An 18,584-nucleotide genomic window follows, 5' to 3' on the forward strand; every position below is an offset into this window, starting at 1 on the left:
GTCTTACTCAGAGTTCTGTTTTCAGAGTGTATAATTGGAGGTATATCACTGGAGGTACTCCATTTGTGTGCTAATGCAGGGGTCTTCAAACTCGGCACGCACGGACTTCAACTCACAGAATTCCTCAGCCAGCATGACTGGCTGAGGAATTTTGGGAGTTGAAGTCCATGAGTCATAAAAGGACCGAGTTTGAAGACCCCTGTGCTAATGGATAACAGAAGCAATCTCCTTCCCCATAGTGTGTTGATGAAAAGGAAAAGGAATGTGAAAAGCAGAGGAAGGAGACAGCAAAGACACGCCTCACAGTGACAACTTGGGCCACTGCTAATTGAGATCAAAAGAAATTTTGTTCCTGATTAAGTGACACTCAGTTTTCAAAAGAATGACAGAGATCAAAGGCGGTTGCAGTCTTATTGTTCTTCTGGGCCCCTCATAACTACAGTGTTTGGATATATATCAAATGAAAGGGATGATAGACTAAATTGGCCTTTGCTTTCATTCATCAGAGATGTTTGAAAAAAATCTGAACATTATTCAAAAAAAGGAAAAATCTGAACATTATATTAATGTCCACTTTCATAATTAGAATAATAACAGGATAGGCAAGTTTCCTTAAAAATTCAAATGTATAAGTTTTAATTCCATTTTTTCACATGTATATCTTAGTACTCTTGAATGATCCATCCAATCAGATGAAATGTCGAACAGCATGATTTTGTGATGCTAACATTTTATCAGGGACCACATATACACACTGTAGTTTAACACTTTCATATTATTGAAATCCGTTGCTTTCCATCAGAGTTAACACTCACTTTTTTATTGATCTTTCCATCAGATTTCCATCATTTCCATCATTATCAGGCATATTAATAATTGTGTATAATTTGCAAAGACATTCTCAGTTTTGAACACTGGATATACTCTATCCAGTGGGTATTTTATAATAATTGATCGTTTGTCCAGCCCTGACAATTTGGTCAGCTAGCTGTTATCATCTGGTTAAATATTACTTTTTACTAAAACCTTTAATTTGTTAGAACTGTTAACAAAAGGAAATGAACACCTTTTACTAAATTAAAGTTTTTGCAGTTTTAATGCTAATCAATCAATAGAATGAAAATACGTTCACTATTATGACATCACCAAATTCTTTCCTCCCTGGAATCGAAAATTGGAAATACCCATTTAATGAATTAAACAAACAGAACTATGCCTCCAATACTCTATTATGAACTGCATTATAAAACAAATAAGGTTTTCTACAGTAAGAATTGCTGAGATTTTATCTATAGTAATGTATGTTACTGTAATATAATCTATCTCCACCAGGTGGCAACCCCTCCCTTTTCAGAAAAACAACGCAATTTACTGATTTATTGCCAACAGTTTCTATACCAAGTGTGAGGGAACTTTAGGCACACACAATTTATTCTTTGTTTCCTTTGAGATGCTCCTATGGAATCCAATTACAATATAAAGGCTGAACAGGTAGAGCTGAAGAACAAAATGCCTCTTGGCAATGTTCTAAGAGTTTGTTTTCAGTACAGGTAGTCCCTGATTTATGTCCACAATTGGGGCCCAAAACTTACGTTCCTAAGCAAGACAGTTGATAAGTGAGTTTTGTCCCATTTTACAACCTTTTTTTGCCACAGTTGTTAAGTGCATCATTGCAATTGTCAAGTTAGTAACACATTTATTAAGTGAATCTGGCTTCCCCATTGACTTTGCTTGTCAGTAGGTTGCAAAAGACACTGCAACCATCGTAAATATGAGCCAGTTGCCAAACGTCCAAATTTGATCAAATACTGATGCTAAACGTTTGGCTTGATTGTAGATTACAAGTTTTTAACACTGAATCTAAATGGAGCAAATGATCCTCAAAAGAGAAAAAAAATCATGATTTTAAAACATTAAAACAAAATATAATTTGCCTGTAAGTATCACATACATTGTTATTTGAAAAAAGGGCATAACTATTTCATTTATCACATTTATTTCATCAGGAACAAAAAAGAAAAAGAAAAGAAATGGAGTTGTTTTCTACATTAATTCCAAACTGAAACCAGAACTTGTGTTGACTGATGACCATGGTAGATTTATTGGAGTGGATGTTAATTTACTTGGGACTAAAACACTGATACTGGGAATCTATGCCCCAAGAAAAAGTACTGCTCTGTAAAGGATTTATGGAAAGACTAATAAGTTTCTTATGAAAATTGGAGCTTGATGGGGGATTGGAACAGAGTGATCTCCCCACAACTGACCCAAGTTCTAAGAAAAATATTAAAGTCACTTAAGGCAAGTTACTAAAAGATTTCTTTTATTTGATGGACATTTTAGGGCTAGTGAACCTACGAAGACAGAAAAATGGCAATTCAAGAGGCTATATTTTCTTTTCTAAAAGACATAGATCCTTTTCAACACTAAATATGATGTGGATTTCAAAGAATTTTAGCTACCAAGGTTTTTAAAATAGAGATCTTACCAAAGACTTTTTCAGGTCATACTCCTATAAGTTTGGTTTGTAAAAGGAAATCCAGTTCTTTTATATGAGACAGAAAAGCAGAAAAGAAATTGAAAGACTTTTTTGAAAATAACATAAACAAAGTACTGACTTAAGAATGAGTTGAGGCACAAGAAAACCTTTTATCAAAAGTTATTTTGTAGGGAACTCAAAAAGAACAGGCAAGAGAAAACACAAGCTATTTTGATTGAGATAAAAAGAATTAAAGAAATTTCTAGAGAAAATAAGTATTTCTCAACAAATTAAGCTTTTACCTTGATAGTTATGTAGGTTAGCAATTATAGAAATGGAAGAACTATGTAAAGGAATAAACAATGAGGTTGCTAAACAAATGGTTGGCATATAAATTAAGAAAGGAAAAGGAAAATAAAATTATATTGACGCAGCAAGAGGGGGACATTGTACTAACGGATAATATGGATATGCAAAAAGTATTTAATCAATATTATTCTAACTTGTATAAAACAAGTGACAACTCTTTAGTGAAGATAGATGAATATCAAAAGAAACAAAATTTACCGGGGATTATAGAGGAACAGAAACAGATTGTGAATGGATTTTAACTATAAATGAAGTTTCTGAAGCTATAAAAAACATAAGACGACCCCCTAGTTCGACGCCGGGTCGCAAGACCATCGACGCCGAGTCGCAAGACCATCAACGCCGAGTCGCATGCCTAGAAAGTCGTCTTATATGCTGGAAACTACCGGTATTTCCGGCGTATAAGACGATCGACGCCAAGTCGCATGCCTAGAAAGTCGTCTTATACACCAGAAACTACCTTATTTCCGGCATATAAGACGACTCGGCGTATAAGACGACCCCCGAGTTCGGAGGCTGTTTCGACGCTCTCAAAAGTTGTCTTATACGCTGGAATATACGGTAAACCAAGAAAGATGCCTGAACCAAATGGATTACAGATTCTTATTATAGATGTTTTAAGGATGAACTTTTATAACTTTCACAAAACATGGTGAACTAGTCTACAATATCTCACAGGACAGAAAGATGCCAATATAGCACTAATACCTAAAAAGAGACAAGATTTGACTTTAACAAGAAACTATGGCCTATGTCATTATTGAATAATGATTACAAATTGTTTACAATGATTCTGACTGATAGACTGAAAACAATTTTCCAAGAATTGTTTATTCATGGGTCCAATGTGGGCTTTCACTTAAAAAACAATCAATAGTATAGCTCACAAAGCAGAAATGTAAAATGGGCATACCACAGCATTACCATAACTGCCTGCACTGCTGTATGCTAGACCAGCTACAACTTTCAAGTGGACCTTAATAAGAGTATCATGTAGAATGTGCTGTAATAGTCCACCATTACAATCCAATAGTCCATGTGCAATGAGCAAGGTATGAATAACTATCTGGGGATCCTCATGGTCCAGAAACAGGCATGATTGGTTCACAGGAGGAAGCCTTTCTGCCCATATTTGCCATCTGGTCTCCAAGCAACAGTTGTGTATGCAAAAAAAATCTCAAATTGCACATCTGTCCTGAACAGAGAAGTGAGATCCCATTCAGGGTTTATGATATGAAGTCTCTGGTGCTGGGTAGACTAAACACCTACTGTACAGGTAGGAATTTATCAACTAGCATTTCTGTGGTTGTTACAAGCTTTACAATTCCTTGTGATGGAGATCAGACACGTTCCCTCCCTGTTATCCACTCACTGGCAAGAAAATCTTGTTTTCTTTTTTCTTTTTGTTTAAATCTGGTTAGTCTTTGGTGAGTAAGCACGGTTGGGAGCTGAATCAGGCTTAAATTGGTTGGGTGTAGTCTCTGCTAGTTATGCTTTTAACAGTGTTTCCTATGTTTTAATAGTATTCTTAGTGGCTGGTTTGTTGTTTCCTGCCATTTTTTAAAATTTTGATTATGAGCTTTCTTCAATGCCTGTTTTTTTGCCGGAAACTCAAGGTTCACAGTCAGTCACTAAATACATACAGTATTCGGGACACCACATTTTGGCTCTCCATCCAACAGGTTTGCAGAAGTAGTTTATAGTGATAGCAATTTCTCCTTAGCAGCCAGAAAGAAGAAAGACAGAATGCAAGAGAAGTGTTTCTGCTCTGCATTATGCAATATATAAAGTGAAAAATACAGCCTGCTTTGCAAGGTGGCTTCAGAAAATGGCATCTCAGTGTATCAAAAAGATGTACAGTACTCGGAAGTCTATGATGAGAAGCAATTATCTGTAACCCTTCTTTATCAGGGGCTTGCAAAAAATAATTGGGATGTTCCTTGGGGACCCTTCCCTGAAACTCTTGTTTTTAAGCTTCATCTGAGAGAGTCTGACTGTATTCTAAAAGCAAATACTACTTTAACAATACGGCTCAAAAGCAGACTTTCATTATAGCAAAGGAGATAAATGGTTTTGTATTCAATTTACGGTAAGTATGCTTATTCAGCTTTGCAGGTTTGGGAAAACAAAGATCAGAATTTAATATTAATATTTAATATTAGCCGTGGAATCTTGCTCATTAGAAATGTTGCTAGTTGGAGTCCACCAGGCATATAATTTATCAGAGTGTGCATCAACTTGAATATACTGCATGCAATCCTTTTAATTAGAAACTGAACTGAAGCGAGAAGACAGACTGTCTCCTAACTCCAAAATTATCATATTCCTATCAAGGACTCAGTATGCTTGAGTAACCTGTAATTAGGGACAAAGGTTAACACATAATTTTATATGTTGAATAACCAGTTATATTCATGCCATTATTCAAAGGCAGGACTTGCTTTCCCCAGCAGGCTTGTGAGCATGTAAGACAGAAAGAAAGTCTCCACTCGTATTAGGTCAGATGAGTAAATGGAGGAGGAACTGAAATGATTAATTTGACTTCCAATAATTATATAACTGTTTCAGGATTATTATTTTTTCAGCATGCATTTATTTGCACTCCAAATTTGAATATTTAATTTTTTTCAGTTTGATAGCTATTTATAACTATTTCAATGTCTCTTCCGTGAGATTTCACTCATAAGCACTTTCCAACCTGAAATTAAGAATGTCTGGGGGTTTTTTTGAGGGAGGGGAAAAGGTCAGCATGAAATCAACTGCACCAACTTGCTCTCCCTCCACAGTGATATATCGAGTTTTAAAGATATCTCCATTGTTACCAATTGATAATACAAATACCCCCCCCCTTTTCCCCACATGCACTTTGTTTATTTGACATTTGAATGCTTGTTTATAGCATTGGTGACTTGTGAGACTGGCTTTATGCCTTGGATACTTCCATGCATATTAAACCAGGACCAAACACTTCCTCTGTATTATTTTCACAGTTTAAATGCTTCCTTAAAGATGCAATTAAGCAAATAGATAAAAAGGGTGGATATACCATGGGTGTATACTTTTCAATCAAATTATCTGGCCCAGTTTTCATCCATAGGAAGAAACACTAGACAATATGATACAGATCTTCTGCAGCACATTTATATTCACAAAATACCAGCTGAAATGTAATTAACTAGTTTGCTACTCAAGGATTGTGTTTGCATGACAAATGTTTGCATGGTTGTATTAACCACTGGTTTACTCAGTTAAACTTGGGTACCGTACATAGAACTCATTAAACCATAAATTTATTACACAGGCTATATTCATGCAACACAGCAGACTAAAATTTGGTAGGCTAGTTTGTGAGTAAAACTAGTTACTATGTTGTGTAAGCCTTCTCTATGAAAAGTAATTATATATGTCGATAAATTACATACTGCCAAGTTTTAATATATCTTAGCGTTATTCTCGCTCTACGGTGGGGTCCATATTTGTCTCCATTTAGATCGATCCAGGGCATCTTCAGGGATGCCATCCATGCATTTCATGTCCTCCTTGATGTGAGCCGTTCACCATCCACCGATTCTTGGTATCAGGGTCCAGACGCATGGCTGTCCTTGCCACTGAATCTTCTTTACTGCGTCCATGCCTTTCTTCCTGCATTTTTGCTATGATTGGTGTGACTCCCAGTTAACATCAGATGTCATCGTTCATGATGTGGTTGAATCGCATTAGTCCAAGATACCTTCGGAGACTTTGCATTTCCATCACGTGAGCATGATGCTTTGCTGTCACTGGCCAGCATTCCAATTTGTAGAGGGCAACTGGGTGCATTATTGTTATGTAAATCTTCGACTTGAAGCATAGGGGCATCACACAGGACTCCAGTCACCTAGGGCCACTTCATCCAAGTGGCACTGACATGGGCGTGGACATCTGGAAAGCTATCACTGTCACTGCATATGAAGGAACCAAGATTCTTGAATTGCTCTACTTTCTTCAGATCTTCTCCATCAAAGCGGATGGTTTCATTGGTTTGGGGGGCACAGTCCATATATTCCGTTTTCTTGATGTTCAGTCAAAGACCAAATTTTCAGAGGCATTCATTCTATTGCCACGTTTGCTCTTGGAGGTCTTCACATTGCTCATTCGCCAAGAAGACGTTTTTGGCAGAGAAGTGATCATGGATGAGGCGATTAGAGATCAAGCGTCATAGTACCCAAGCAAAGAACAAACAGTAGGGGTGAAAGTGCCAGTGTTTGATGTACTCTGATGTTGATGGTGAAGGGAGGCAATGTTCCCACTGCACATCAGATCATGCTAGTGACACTATGGTACAATAGTTGAATCCACCAGATGTAGACTTCAAGGAGATTGTGGGATCATAGGATGTGCTAAATAAGTTTTTGTGGGACACGATCAAAGGCCTTTTCCAGGTCAAAGAATACCATGTGGACGGGCTTGGTCTTCTCACAAAAGCAACCAAGCACTGTGAATGGTGTCCATCATTCCCTTTCAGAAAGCCACATTGATTCAGAGTGATGGAGACAATCCTGCAGAGCCTGACATCGATAACCTGTTCAAATATTTTCATGGTGTGACACAGGAGCCAAGTCAGTTGATAATTCGAGCATTTAGCATGTCACCCTTGCCCTTCCAAATTGGAACCATAGTACTGGTTGCAAAAGTTGCCAAGGCTGCACCCTCAGATCCAGAATTTGACTGATACCACTGAGGTACTCCAATTCCAACCGATGTGTCACTCCATCTGTTGTTGAAGGCACTTTATACCTACTGCCAGGTATTAAGAGGTCGCTCCCCTAGAGAAGACACTTTTGCAGCCGCTTCACTGAAATATAGACACTGCTAAGTAAAGATAGTTGTGGCCCTTTATCTGCCATTGGGACATAGGGTCCTATTCCATCTTCAAAACCGTTGATCATCTTCTCCTATAACCCTGGAAAGGGGCCCTTACAAAGAAGAGGGAGTCAAGCTATTTTCCAAAACGCCTGAGGGCAGGACAAGAAGCAACAAATGGAAACTAATCAAGGAGAGAAGCAACCTAGAACTAAGGAGAAACTTCCTGATAGTTAGAACAATTAACCAGTGGAATAACCTGCCTCCAGAAGCGGTGAATGCTCCAACACTGGAAGTTTTTAAGAAGAGACTGGACAGCCATTTGTCTGAAATGGTATAGGGTTTCCTGCCTAAACAGGGGGTTGGACTTGATGACCTCCAAGGTTCCTTCCAACTTTATTATTATTATTATTATTATTATTATTATTATTATTATTATTATTATTATTATTATATTATTCTCAATCATCGTACAGTCAGCCAGATGTTCAGACTGGATTTGGCATTTTGTCTACCTATCGAGTCCTTACCCAGGACCTGGGATAGGCAGATGTAGATGTTTGATGGTATTACAGGTATCGTTATTATTATTATTATTATTATTATTATTATTATTATTGCTACCAGCTGGGCCAGCTGAACCAAGGTTTTTTTTAAAGAGGTATTATTCCTCCATCACTCACTCTTTGTCCTGGCTTGTGACAGGCAGAGCCTGGTTTCCAAAACTTTGGACCCAGGATAGCGGGTTTCAAGTTTCTATATATTAATTGCTATAAAAGAATTAAAACTCCGTATTTCTTAGTTCACATGAGATACTGAGTCCTAAAGCAAGCAACAGATTATGCAATAGTTGAGACTCCAGATAATCTTTGTAAAATAAATGAGAATTTTAAAAAAATGTGCAGGCTATGCAGTAGTTTAGTAATTCAAATTCTAGTATAATGACCATAAAAATAAGTTTGCAGTATAAAAACCAGGATTTGGAAAAACTAATTTCATATTGACAAGTGCAGGAGAAAGTTTGCATAGTTAATATCTATGATTTGAAATTTTTAATTGATAAAGTTGACAATATATGAAATGCACAAAATGTAGTATATTACAGAATGTTATTCTGATAACACATTTCCAACAGCAAATATATATTTTTGACTTCTTTAGTAGGAAAGGGAAACAAAATTGTTATTTATTTTTATTTGTACCGGTTCTATAATTTGAATTGCATCTGTAAAATATTAATATGCAGAAAAGGTAAAAATTGATTACTAATTATAAAACAATGCTGCATGTTAAAAGTACTACAGGGGCCAGATAAGAAAATAACTGTACATTTGATAGTATCTTTGAACTGGTGAAATCAGTTTCTGCTCTCAGGAGAAGTAAAATCATAAAAGAAAGAAAAACAACATAAAACACATAATCTTCTCTTTAATTTCTATTATACACAGTGTTCAATCTAAAGCAGTGGTTCTCAACCTGTGGGTCGGGATCTTATTTGGGGTTGAACGACCATTTCACGGGGGTCGCCAAACAACGCAGTCTGCCATTTTTTTCCCCCTTTTCCTTAGCTGTGCTACTTCCTTTTATTCTATTGGCTTTTGAAAGCCAATAGAATAGACTCTCTTGAGTCCCATTCTGCAAACGGTGCTGCACCAGTTGAGTAGTCCTTGACTTATGACCAGTTAAGTAGTCCGCAACTTACGACCGGTTGAGTAGTCCTCGACTTACCACCGGTTGGGGGTCGCGACATTAAAAAGGTTGAGAACCACTGATCTAAAGTATCACAACAATAATTGTTTGGAAAAAATGTATCAGTATCTTATAGTGAAACTAGTTGTTAGTTAGCTTTAGGATCAAATTACATTTGTATTTTTTCAGATTCTTTCTTTACCTTAATGTTTTTAGCTTCCTTGAATATTCACTGCTTGCCAGAAATGTGGATTATAAATGGCCTAAACGAATGTAAATAAAATTTAGCCAAATATAGAGAGACAGCTATGTTTGGATTGTAGCTGTAAAATAATAAGAGCCATTGTACTCTTCCTCTCTTACAATATTGCTGCAAGGAGGTGATTGGAGGTATCTGTTTATTTTAAATTAAACCCAGTTTATTACTTTGCATTTTCCCAAGAAAGCCAAATAATATACCACTGTTATTGATAGACCATAATTTAAACCAACTGTAGTCCCTTGTTCAAACAAAACTGGTTAATGTATAAATAGAATCAGACACTTTTGATCTCTAGCAGAAATAAGCAGCATGCATTTCTCTAACTCTCACTAAACTTCCAATTCCCAGCACTTCAGTTTATAAGGCTAATGTGACATATGCCAGGACAAGAACATCTGGCAGAGAGGGGGCAAGGATATCTCCCTATTAAAGCAGCTGTAATGGAAAGAGGGGGGAGATTCACACATAATATAAACTTGGGTCTCTAGTACCCAGTGTTTCTTAAACTTTCTTTCTCTCAGGATTTGCTCGTTGCTTTTAAAAAAATTTGGAGGACGCCAAAACAGCTTTCTCGTTTGCGTGAGGGTTTTTTTTTTTTTTTGTCAATATTTACCATATTAAAATTTTAGAAAGATGCCTCTGCTGCTGCTACTGCTTCTCATGATTGATGGGATTTTAATATTGTATTATTTTTCAACATAGGCTGCAAATAATTTTGATTTTGCAGGTGTCTGAGGAGGATCTTGGGGGAGCCCTAGAACCCTGCTTTAAGAAACGTTGCTCTATCTTAACTAGGCCTCTCTGCTTTTAACTAACCACCTCCCTACACTTACCAGCACTTTACGTTTTTAAAAAATATCCTGGAACGTTTGTTGCGGTGGCTAAATTGCCTGTGTCCAATAGTCATTCATCCATTCCTTCACTCAAAATAAACATTCCTACTTTGCATTTCCAGCCATCATCCTTTGAAGACAAGCTGGACTTCGATTTAAGAGCCACACAACTTAAAAATCTTCAAAACCGTCAAGCAGAAAATGGCCCATGTTATTACCAACCTCGGAACCCAAGAGCAAGAGGTCTCGTTTCCCGGGCGGTAGTTGTTTCCGTTGCTCCCCGGCATCTCGCAAATTGGTTGCTATGGCGCAGTCGCGATGATCTCTAACGCGTGAAACGGGTCGCGCGATGGAGGAAGAGGACGCGGTGAGGTTGGGGGGTGTAGCTGGGAGTGGGGGCTTTTCAGCAACCAACGCGACTAGGAAGCTCGTATTGCATGTTAAAGGGGGGGGGGAGCGGGAAAATAATTTATTCATTTGCGGACAAATAATGCCGTAGGTGGGATCTGTTTGTTTTTTTAAGCACGACTCTTCTATCTGTAACAGCCCGTCGGTAGCTATTTGGGGGCTGTTTGCTTTTTTTATTTCCCCGCCAAGGTGGAGGAAGTTTAATTGGTTGAATTCAGGACTCTTTTGAGAGGAAAGACACAGCTTGAGGACATATTTAACCTGGGAGTTACGATCTGGATGTAAAACTGAAAGACCAAGTTACAGCAGTAAAAAGGCACAGCATACTTTCTTAACGGCCATCTAATGATAGTCTGGATTTTGTGCAACTAATCTCATCATTTCTGTTTGTATTTCCATCCCTCTGTAAGGTGGGATGTTGGAGTTGCCAACCTCTTCCCATGCTGCTTTTCCTTGAATGATTTGGCTCAGGGAAAAGACAATAAAATTTGCAACATTCAAAACTCTGTATATCTGGGTGATGAAGTTATGCATCTTAATAGTGGAGAGGAGTTGTTGATTCTCTCCCCACCATTTTATGCCCTTCCCCAATTGTGCTACAGGATTTGTGGATTTGAGTTGCAAAGCAAAGAAGCACAATTGTCAGTTAATATTTAGCAGTTGAATAATAGTGATGGTAGCGCTTTGTTTTTATAAAATAATCTCTGCAAGAAAGGGGCTTTTTGTTTAGTAAACATACATAGGATTGTATGTCACAAAATCAAGTGCAATTTTATTCATGCTTAGTTGAAGGAAACAGCCCTGAATTTATTTGCAGATATGCAGTTTTAAAAGCCATGTTACATACGAATGTTAGGGTTAAATAAAATGCTTGCTATTATATGCTGAATTTTTTTCTTAAATATTTATTGCATTGTGCATTTGTATAGAATGAAAAGTATGGACATTTTCACATTGTTTTAGAGAGACTACAATGAACCTTGTGGATATTGTTCTGCTGTCAGCTGGAGCATTACAGAAGAAGGCAGATTTTACTGCACATCTTGCCACACTGTCATAGAAGTAAGGTTGCTGTTATTTATTTTCAAATTTTAAAACTCACCTTAAGTTTAAGTGTAAATCTTTAAATATTAATATCAAAGACTCGAATGAAGTATATGAACTTCTTTAATAGTTGTAGACCTAGTCTAGTTGTTTTAGCTGTAGTGTAAAAAGGCCGAATAATTTTGGGCATATGTATTAAAAATACATCTTTTCAAAACTTGCAGAAGACTAGAGAAGTTCAAACTACTGATGTTACTACTAATGCAAGGGCACAGTCTATCTCTAGAGGATTAAGAAAAAAGAAGAATAAATTTGGTAAGATTTATTTTTTTTATCAGTTTGTTATAAAAGTATAAAATATTGATCTTTCCCATCATATACAATTTACAGCCTTCTCATCCAATATGGTATGCTTGTTTAAATCAGTTCTTCTGTGGGTTATAGATTTATTCATAGCTGGAGTTTTAGCATCAACTTAAGAAACTAATCCTCCGGTCCTGCAGCCTGGTACTGAGCTGTTGCCCATTTAAAACTGGATTGCGCAAGCAGTGGGTGAGCACACACGTGCCATTTTTCGCAAGTGGCAGGTACAGGCACAAAACCTTCCCCCTCCCTCCAGCACTGCTGTTTCTCAGAGCTGGAAACGTTGGGGACCGCTGCTCTAGACACATGGTTGCACAGTGATAAGAATCCAAAATCAATAATTTACATGGATTCAACTTTATTGTGTTTTCTAAAAGTCATGTTTTGCAAGACAACCTTTCAGAATCTTTTTTTTTTAATTCTCAAAATTGAGGATATGAGTTTCAGAATCAATACTGTTAAAAGTGCATTAGGATTAGTATTTATAAAAAACAACTATAAGAAGAGTATACAGAGTAATAATAGATTCAAGCATGCCAAATTTATTCAAACAAAACATGTAAATTGATTATGGCTCCTCCAGATTATATGAGAGAGCGCTAATCTGGATCTAAATCAGTGGTTCTCAACCTGTGGGTCGGGACCCCATTTGGGGTCGAACGACCATTTCACGGGGGTCGCCAAACCAGGCTGTCCGCCATTTTTTTCCCCTTTTCTTTGGCCACGCCCCTGGCACCCGGTAATGTATAAGTGGTTGGGGGTCACCACAACATGGGGAACTGTATTATGGGGTCGCGGCATTAGAAAGGTTGAGAATCACTGATCTAAATGGTTTTCTCTACCCTTCCGTCTTTTAAAAAAAGAACAACACTGCAACTTTTGCCATTTTTGTCAACCTCTAACATTTTCTAGGGCATAAAGTATTTTACTATTGACTTGTAACAATTAAAAACACAGAGCAATACTTATATTAATTTTTATAGTGCTAATGGATACACAGTGAGTTCTTTAAAAAGTGTCCTGGAGAAAATAGATTATCTCAATCCTTTTCGGTTGTGTTTTAGATCAGAATATAGATAATTCTCAAGTTAGGATAGCAATAGGGACTGGAACAGTCATCGTTAAACAACGCAGGGAATATTGGCAGTTGTGATCACATCATGGCAGCTTGCTGTGACAACCAGAACTCAGGACTTATCACAAGTCTCCCTTATGCAAGTTTGAAAAGTCACTGAATAAGCAATAATAAGCTAAGGATCACCTGTATTAGGTGAAACAGCACTGTCGTGCTTTTCAGTGACTTCTATTGGAGCTGGGAAGGGGGTGGTGCAAGGGCCTTAATTCTTGATTGCTAAAGACTCTTCAAGGCCTTTAACACTTGATCAAGATATCCTTCTGGACCACCTGGAAGAATGAGGTGTAGGAGACACTGGTACATGGGTTCTCCTTTCTTCATGTTGCTTTTACATGTTTCACATGTTGATGGAAGGCAGAGATTGGGCTTCGCGCCCCTGAGAAATGGAGTGCCACAAGGCTAGATACTTTTACTCCTTCTGTTTGAAATCAGTATGAATCTGCTGGATTGGGTCATCTGTCACTTTGGGATTGGGTATAACAGTATGCTGATAATATACATCAGACATGTCAAACACAAGGCCCAGAGGCCGGATGCGGCCCACGAAGTGGTTTCATGTGGCCCGCGAAGCCATCCTGGAAACAGTGAGGGAACGGCCCCCGCTGCCTTGGCCCTGACCCAGGCCGGCCGGGAGCCAATGTACAATTTTGTGATGGCCATCTATGCTGAAATGCAGTCAGTGTTAGCTCCACAAGGCTGTCCGGAAACAGTGAAGAACCAGTCCCTGCTGCGTTGGCCCTGCCCCCTGGGTGCATGCTGGAGAGGTGTCACCCTTTGTGAGGAATGAAGAAATGCACCATGCCTTGGCACTTGCCCCGGTCCCACCCCCTTCTGCCAGAGACTCTCAGATCTGTCCCACTCCTGCCCAGGCACCCTTGACGTGAACGATGTAGAGCTGGTCATGCCCACCCAGTAGGCTGCACCCACCCTGGCCACACCCACCCGGCCCCCCAAGGGCAACCGCAATGCTGATGTGGCCCTCAATGAAATTGAGTTTGACACTCCTGATATACATCATGTAGGACTTTTGGCATGATACAAAATTGGTTTGTCATTGTCATCTTCTAGGTCTATCTGGTGGGTAAATGTTGATTGTGCAATTTATCTTTGCCTGTTTTCAGTATTTGCTTAAGTATATTTAAGAACCCATTCTTAAAGTTTCTGACTGATATAATTTGATACCTGACAAACATAAGCTACTGGTAGGATTTCACTTTCTCTTAATTTTCAGATAAAGGCTGGGACTGGTTCATATGTGAAGGCTTTCAGTATATTCTTCGAAAACAAGCTGAAGCTCTGCAGTCTTTAGGAGTTTCTTCTCAGATGAAGGTATTTTGCTCTTTTCAGTAATCACAGTTTGCTTAACTATTTGAAAAAATAAAGCACTTTTCTAGGCTTACACAGTCTGCTACTATATGCCTGCATTCCTGCAATACACACTAAGCAAACCAAAATATAAAAAGCCCACATAATGGCTTTGTGGGGTTTTTTATATATATAATATGGAACCTTGATTTAGAATAAGAAGGAAAAAAAAAACTACCAGATATCTATTATGCACATGTCAAGTAATTGATAACTTGTAGAAATGCTTTATGTGTAGGATAAAGTTTTCCTAAAAGCTCTTTGTACTACAATTATTATTTGATGTTTTGGGTGGTAATATTATTTATTATTAGATTTGGAGACTGCCCAACTCACAGAAAACTGTGTGCGGTTTACAGTAAAAACAGAAAGATCAAACAATAAGAAAGCATCTATGATACAATGATATGCTAGTTACTGGCAAAAAAATTGCATAATGTGACATTCCTCTTACTATATTAATGCATTTATTACGCAGTGATACACATCTAAAACATTAATAGGTATAAAGTAAAAATGATATGTCCCCATACAGTTTATTAGTTAAGCCATATCAAAGCAAAAATAAAATTTAAAACAAAGGTAATACGTTTTTAATCAATGCTCCAGCACTGGAAGTTTTTAAGAAGAGACTGGACAGCTGTTTGTCTGAAATGGTGTAGGGTTTCCTGCCTGAGCAGGGGGTTGGACTAGATGACTTCCAAGGTCCCTTCCAAGTTTATTATTATTATTATGATGATGATGATGATCATCGCACAGTCAGCCAGATGTTCAGACTGGATTTGGCATTTTTGTCTACCTATCGAGTCCTTACCAAGGACCTGGGATAGGCAGACGTGGATGTTTGATGGTATTACAGATATCGTCGCAGGATGGAAGCAGTTCCTAGTAAGGCTGCCTTTTGCAAGTGACTAATGGCAAATTTGTTTTTTTATTATTATTATTAATATTATTATTATTATTTCTTAATATTCATCTGAGCAACATAGTTTAGCTACTGCACAGGAAATGAATGGTTTTAGATCCTGAAGAAGAAGGTACACATAAGATTTATCTGGCTTCCCAGGGAATTTATTAGGGGAAAAACGTAGCTTAACAAACTAAGAAACACCAGGCATCTACCCTAAGGCCAGGCCTGGGAGCAGAACCACATTTTTAACAACTTGAAAAACAGCTGTGCAAATCTTCAGGGGATGCTCTTCTAGAGGGCAAGTGCTGCAACAGAAAGGAGGTGCTGCCCAGGTCCTGATAGATTCAGTTTAATTGATTGGACCTGGAATGTATAGTACTTTGCTTGATTTCATTGGGAAGTCAGAAATTATCTGACATAGATGGACCCTCAAATAAACAGGCCTTGGTAGTGACTAGGCCCATGAATTGAACCCAGTGGCAACCAATGCAGTTCATAAAGCAGGTCTGATATATAACCAGAATATGGCATATCCATTGCTATCTGTGCCATCACATTCTGGACCAGCTGTAACTTCCAAGTGGTTTTCAAGGGCAACCCCATGTAGTGTAATCCTTTTAGTAAAGGAGTTGAGAGATGGTTGGGACATGAGTGGCTGAAGGACCTCCCACTTAAGTATGTAAATCTTTTAAAATTCATGGGCTAATATTTATTTACCAAACTTAGAGACTACCCATTTCATTTACAGAGCAACTTTGGTCAATAAAAAATAAAAACAGAAATGCTAATGCTTTAAGTGAGCTTATTACCCATCAGTATTTTTAACCAATTTGAATTATTGAGTGAGGAATATTGCAAACTAGCAATACTGTATATCTACTTTTTCCCTTTTTATATTTTCCCTTCTTTTCTTTCTTTCGGTATTAAAATATTAAAATCTATACTTTAATGTGAGTTCTACGATATAGGTAACCTCATCAAAATGGATGAATGAGAAAGCCTCCTGCGTACTAATATTAATGAATAATGTGCTGGTTCTTACCAGGATGAAGTTCTGTATAATTTTTGGAGACGATATCTTCACAAGAGCAGACAAACTTCTAGCGAGAAGCCTCTCGGTGATGTTACTCGTGATAGTTTATCTGTAAGTATACCATTCAAGAGAAATAATAACTATCTTCTTTACACTTATACAGTTATATAGCACTTATATAAACATATTACACCCAAAGCTTAAATTACAAATCATGGTTTCCTTGCAGGTCCTTGAAGATGTATATTTGCTGCTATCTTTGACAAAATAAGCTAATTTTATAGTAATTTTTAACTATTCTTAAATATTCTGGTTTTCAGAACATTTTCCTTACTGAATAATAGTTATGTGTTTCTAGAAAGTGACTATTAGTTCGATGTAGTAAAAACAGCAATGCGTGTGATTTCTAATTAGTAACAGGTATTAAACCACAACCTTTTGTGTACATCCTCTGATGTAATTAATGGATGGGTTAAAGTCCATGAAAATTTACCTTGTCACATAGTTTATCATCCTTTAAGATTCCACAGTGCTTGCTGTTGCTTTTTAAATGTATTGCTACTTTGATGAAAGGTACAGATAGTTCTTAGTTAACTACCACTTGTTCAGCAACTGAAATTGCCACACCACCTGTCCTCAAAGTTCTAGGTGTTCTAACACTCTCGTGTTCATATGATTGTGAACCAACTCACACTTAACGATGATTTGCATTTGTTACCTTTGTCAGCTTCCCACAAACAACCAATTGGAAGTTAGCAGGGAAAATCACAGGTCAGGCATGTAAATCGCTTCCATTGCTTTTCCTCCTGTAGCATGTGCTCACTCACAAACTCCCCATCTATATTCTGTAATGTACACACTCTAACACTTGTGTGTCGCAGCCCCTTTCCCATACTGAACTTTTATCATTGACTTTCTGGGGAATTTTGCAAATAGCAATCACATGATCACAGGGCACTTGGCAACCAATTGTAAATGCAGACACCCGAAATGCAGTCGTGTGATTGGGGGAGGGCAACACAATGTTTTACGACACCTGGGAGTGCTTTATGGATTGTAAAACAGGTATTATGACTGTCAGTTACAATTAAAGTTACAATAATTGACTATAAGTCAAGGACTATAGATGGGAAGAGTACCGCTGTGAAAGAGCATACATGCTCTTATTGTAATTCAGTAATTCAAGCATAAATTATATGTAAATGTGACTGCATGAGATTACCATCCTTGCTTACAGACTATTCATTTGGCCGCTGTTCAAAGTTATGACATTGCTGAAATTTACGATCTTCAGAATCCCTCAATCACATGATCACCCTTACAGGCAGTACATAATGTCCTGTGCCCTTTCTTTCTTTCTTTCCTCCTTTCTTTCTTTCTTTCTTTCCTCCTTTCAGAGCAGCAAGATTGGAGAAAGAGATTGCAGAAAAGTAAGCTGTTTGCTCTTCTCAAAAGCAGTGCAATTCAGCCAGCAGCCTGGGACTGGGAGCCATAGGCATGCTATGCAAACAGCTTTCAGTGCTGCCTTGCAATCCTTTTGTCTCTAATCTCTCTGTTCTGTGGGGGAAGGTAGAGCCATTTCTCTAGTCAATCTCTGTTTTGCCTGACACATACACACAAACCCAGAGTACAAAATTTGGAGAAGAGAGAAAGACATTTCTAGAGAGTAAGATGTTTCTTCTACACATGAAAATTGTGCTGGCAGTGAGAAAGTCAGGCAAAGGAGAGAAATCACTTCCTTTTTTTCCTCTTGCTGCTATCCAGAGCGGAGAGATCGGAGACTTAAAGTATTTCAAAAGAGTAAGAGGCTATTTGTGTAGTATGGCAATGGCTTCCAACCCCAGGTTGTGGC

The 18,584-nt window shown here is 37.8% G+C and overlaps 1 protein-coding gene and 1 long non-coding RNA gene across 4 annotated transcripts in view; one reads left to right on the forward strand and one right to left on the reverse strand.

The window, feature by feature from the left end:
• Positions 1-10,749, reverse strand: part of LOC120302870 — a 36,922-nt gene extending 26,173 nt beyond the window's left edge. The window contains exons 1-2 of one of the 2 annotated variants that reach the window (XR_005555247.1): positions 10,697-10,749; positions 9,582-9,642 (exon numbers count right to left, since the gene is read on the reverse strand). This is a non-coding gene — a long non-coding RNA (uncharacterized LOC120302870). The other variant, XR_005555248.1, reaches the window with a different exon arrangement.
• The window catches only part of TAF1B (TATA-box binding protein associated factor, RNA polymerase I subunit B), a 42,501-nt gene continuing 34,655 nt past the window's right edge, over positions 10,739-18,584 (forward strand). For both annotated transcript variants that reach the window (XR_005555246.1, XM_039331886.1), the window contains exons 1-5: positions 10,739-10,841; positions 11,846-11,944; positions 12,151-12,241; positions 14,656-14,753; positions 16,745-16,843. Coding sequence is in view for 1 of the 2 variants with exons in the window: in XM_039331886.1 (XP_039187820.1) it covers positions 10,824-10,841; positions 11,846-11,944; positions 12,151-12,241; positions 14,656-14,753; positions 16,745-16,843 (405 nt within the window). In the remaining variant the exon portion in view is untranslated. The remainder of the gene's footprint in view (positions 10,842-11,845; positions 11,945-12,150; positions 12,242-14,655; positions 14,754-16,744; positions 16,844-18,584) is intronic.

Source organism: Crotalus tigris, unplaced genomic scaffold (assembly GCF_016545835.1).
Source record: "Crotalus tigris isolate CLP2741 ecotype Arizona unplaced genomic scaffold, ASM1654583v1 scf7180000024439.5362192, whole genome shotgun sequence".
NCBI classification, from domain to species: domain Eukaryota; kingdom Metazoa; phylum Chordata; class Lepidosauria; order Squamata; family Viperidae; genus Crotalus; species Crotalus tigris.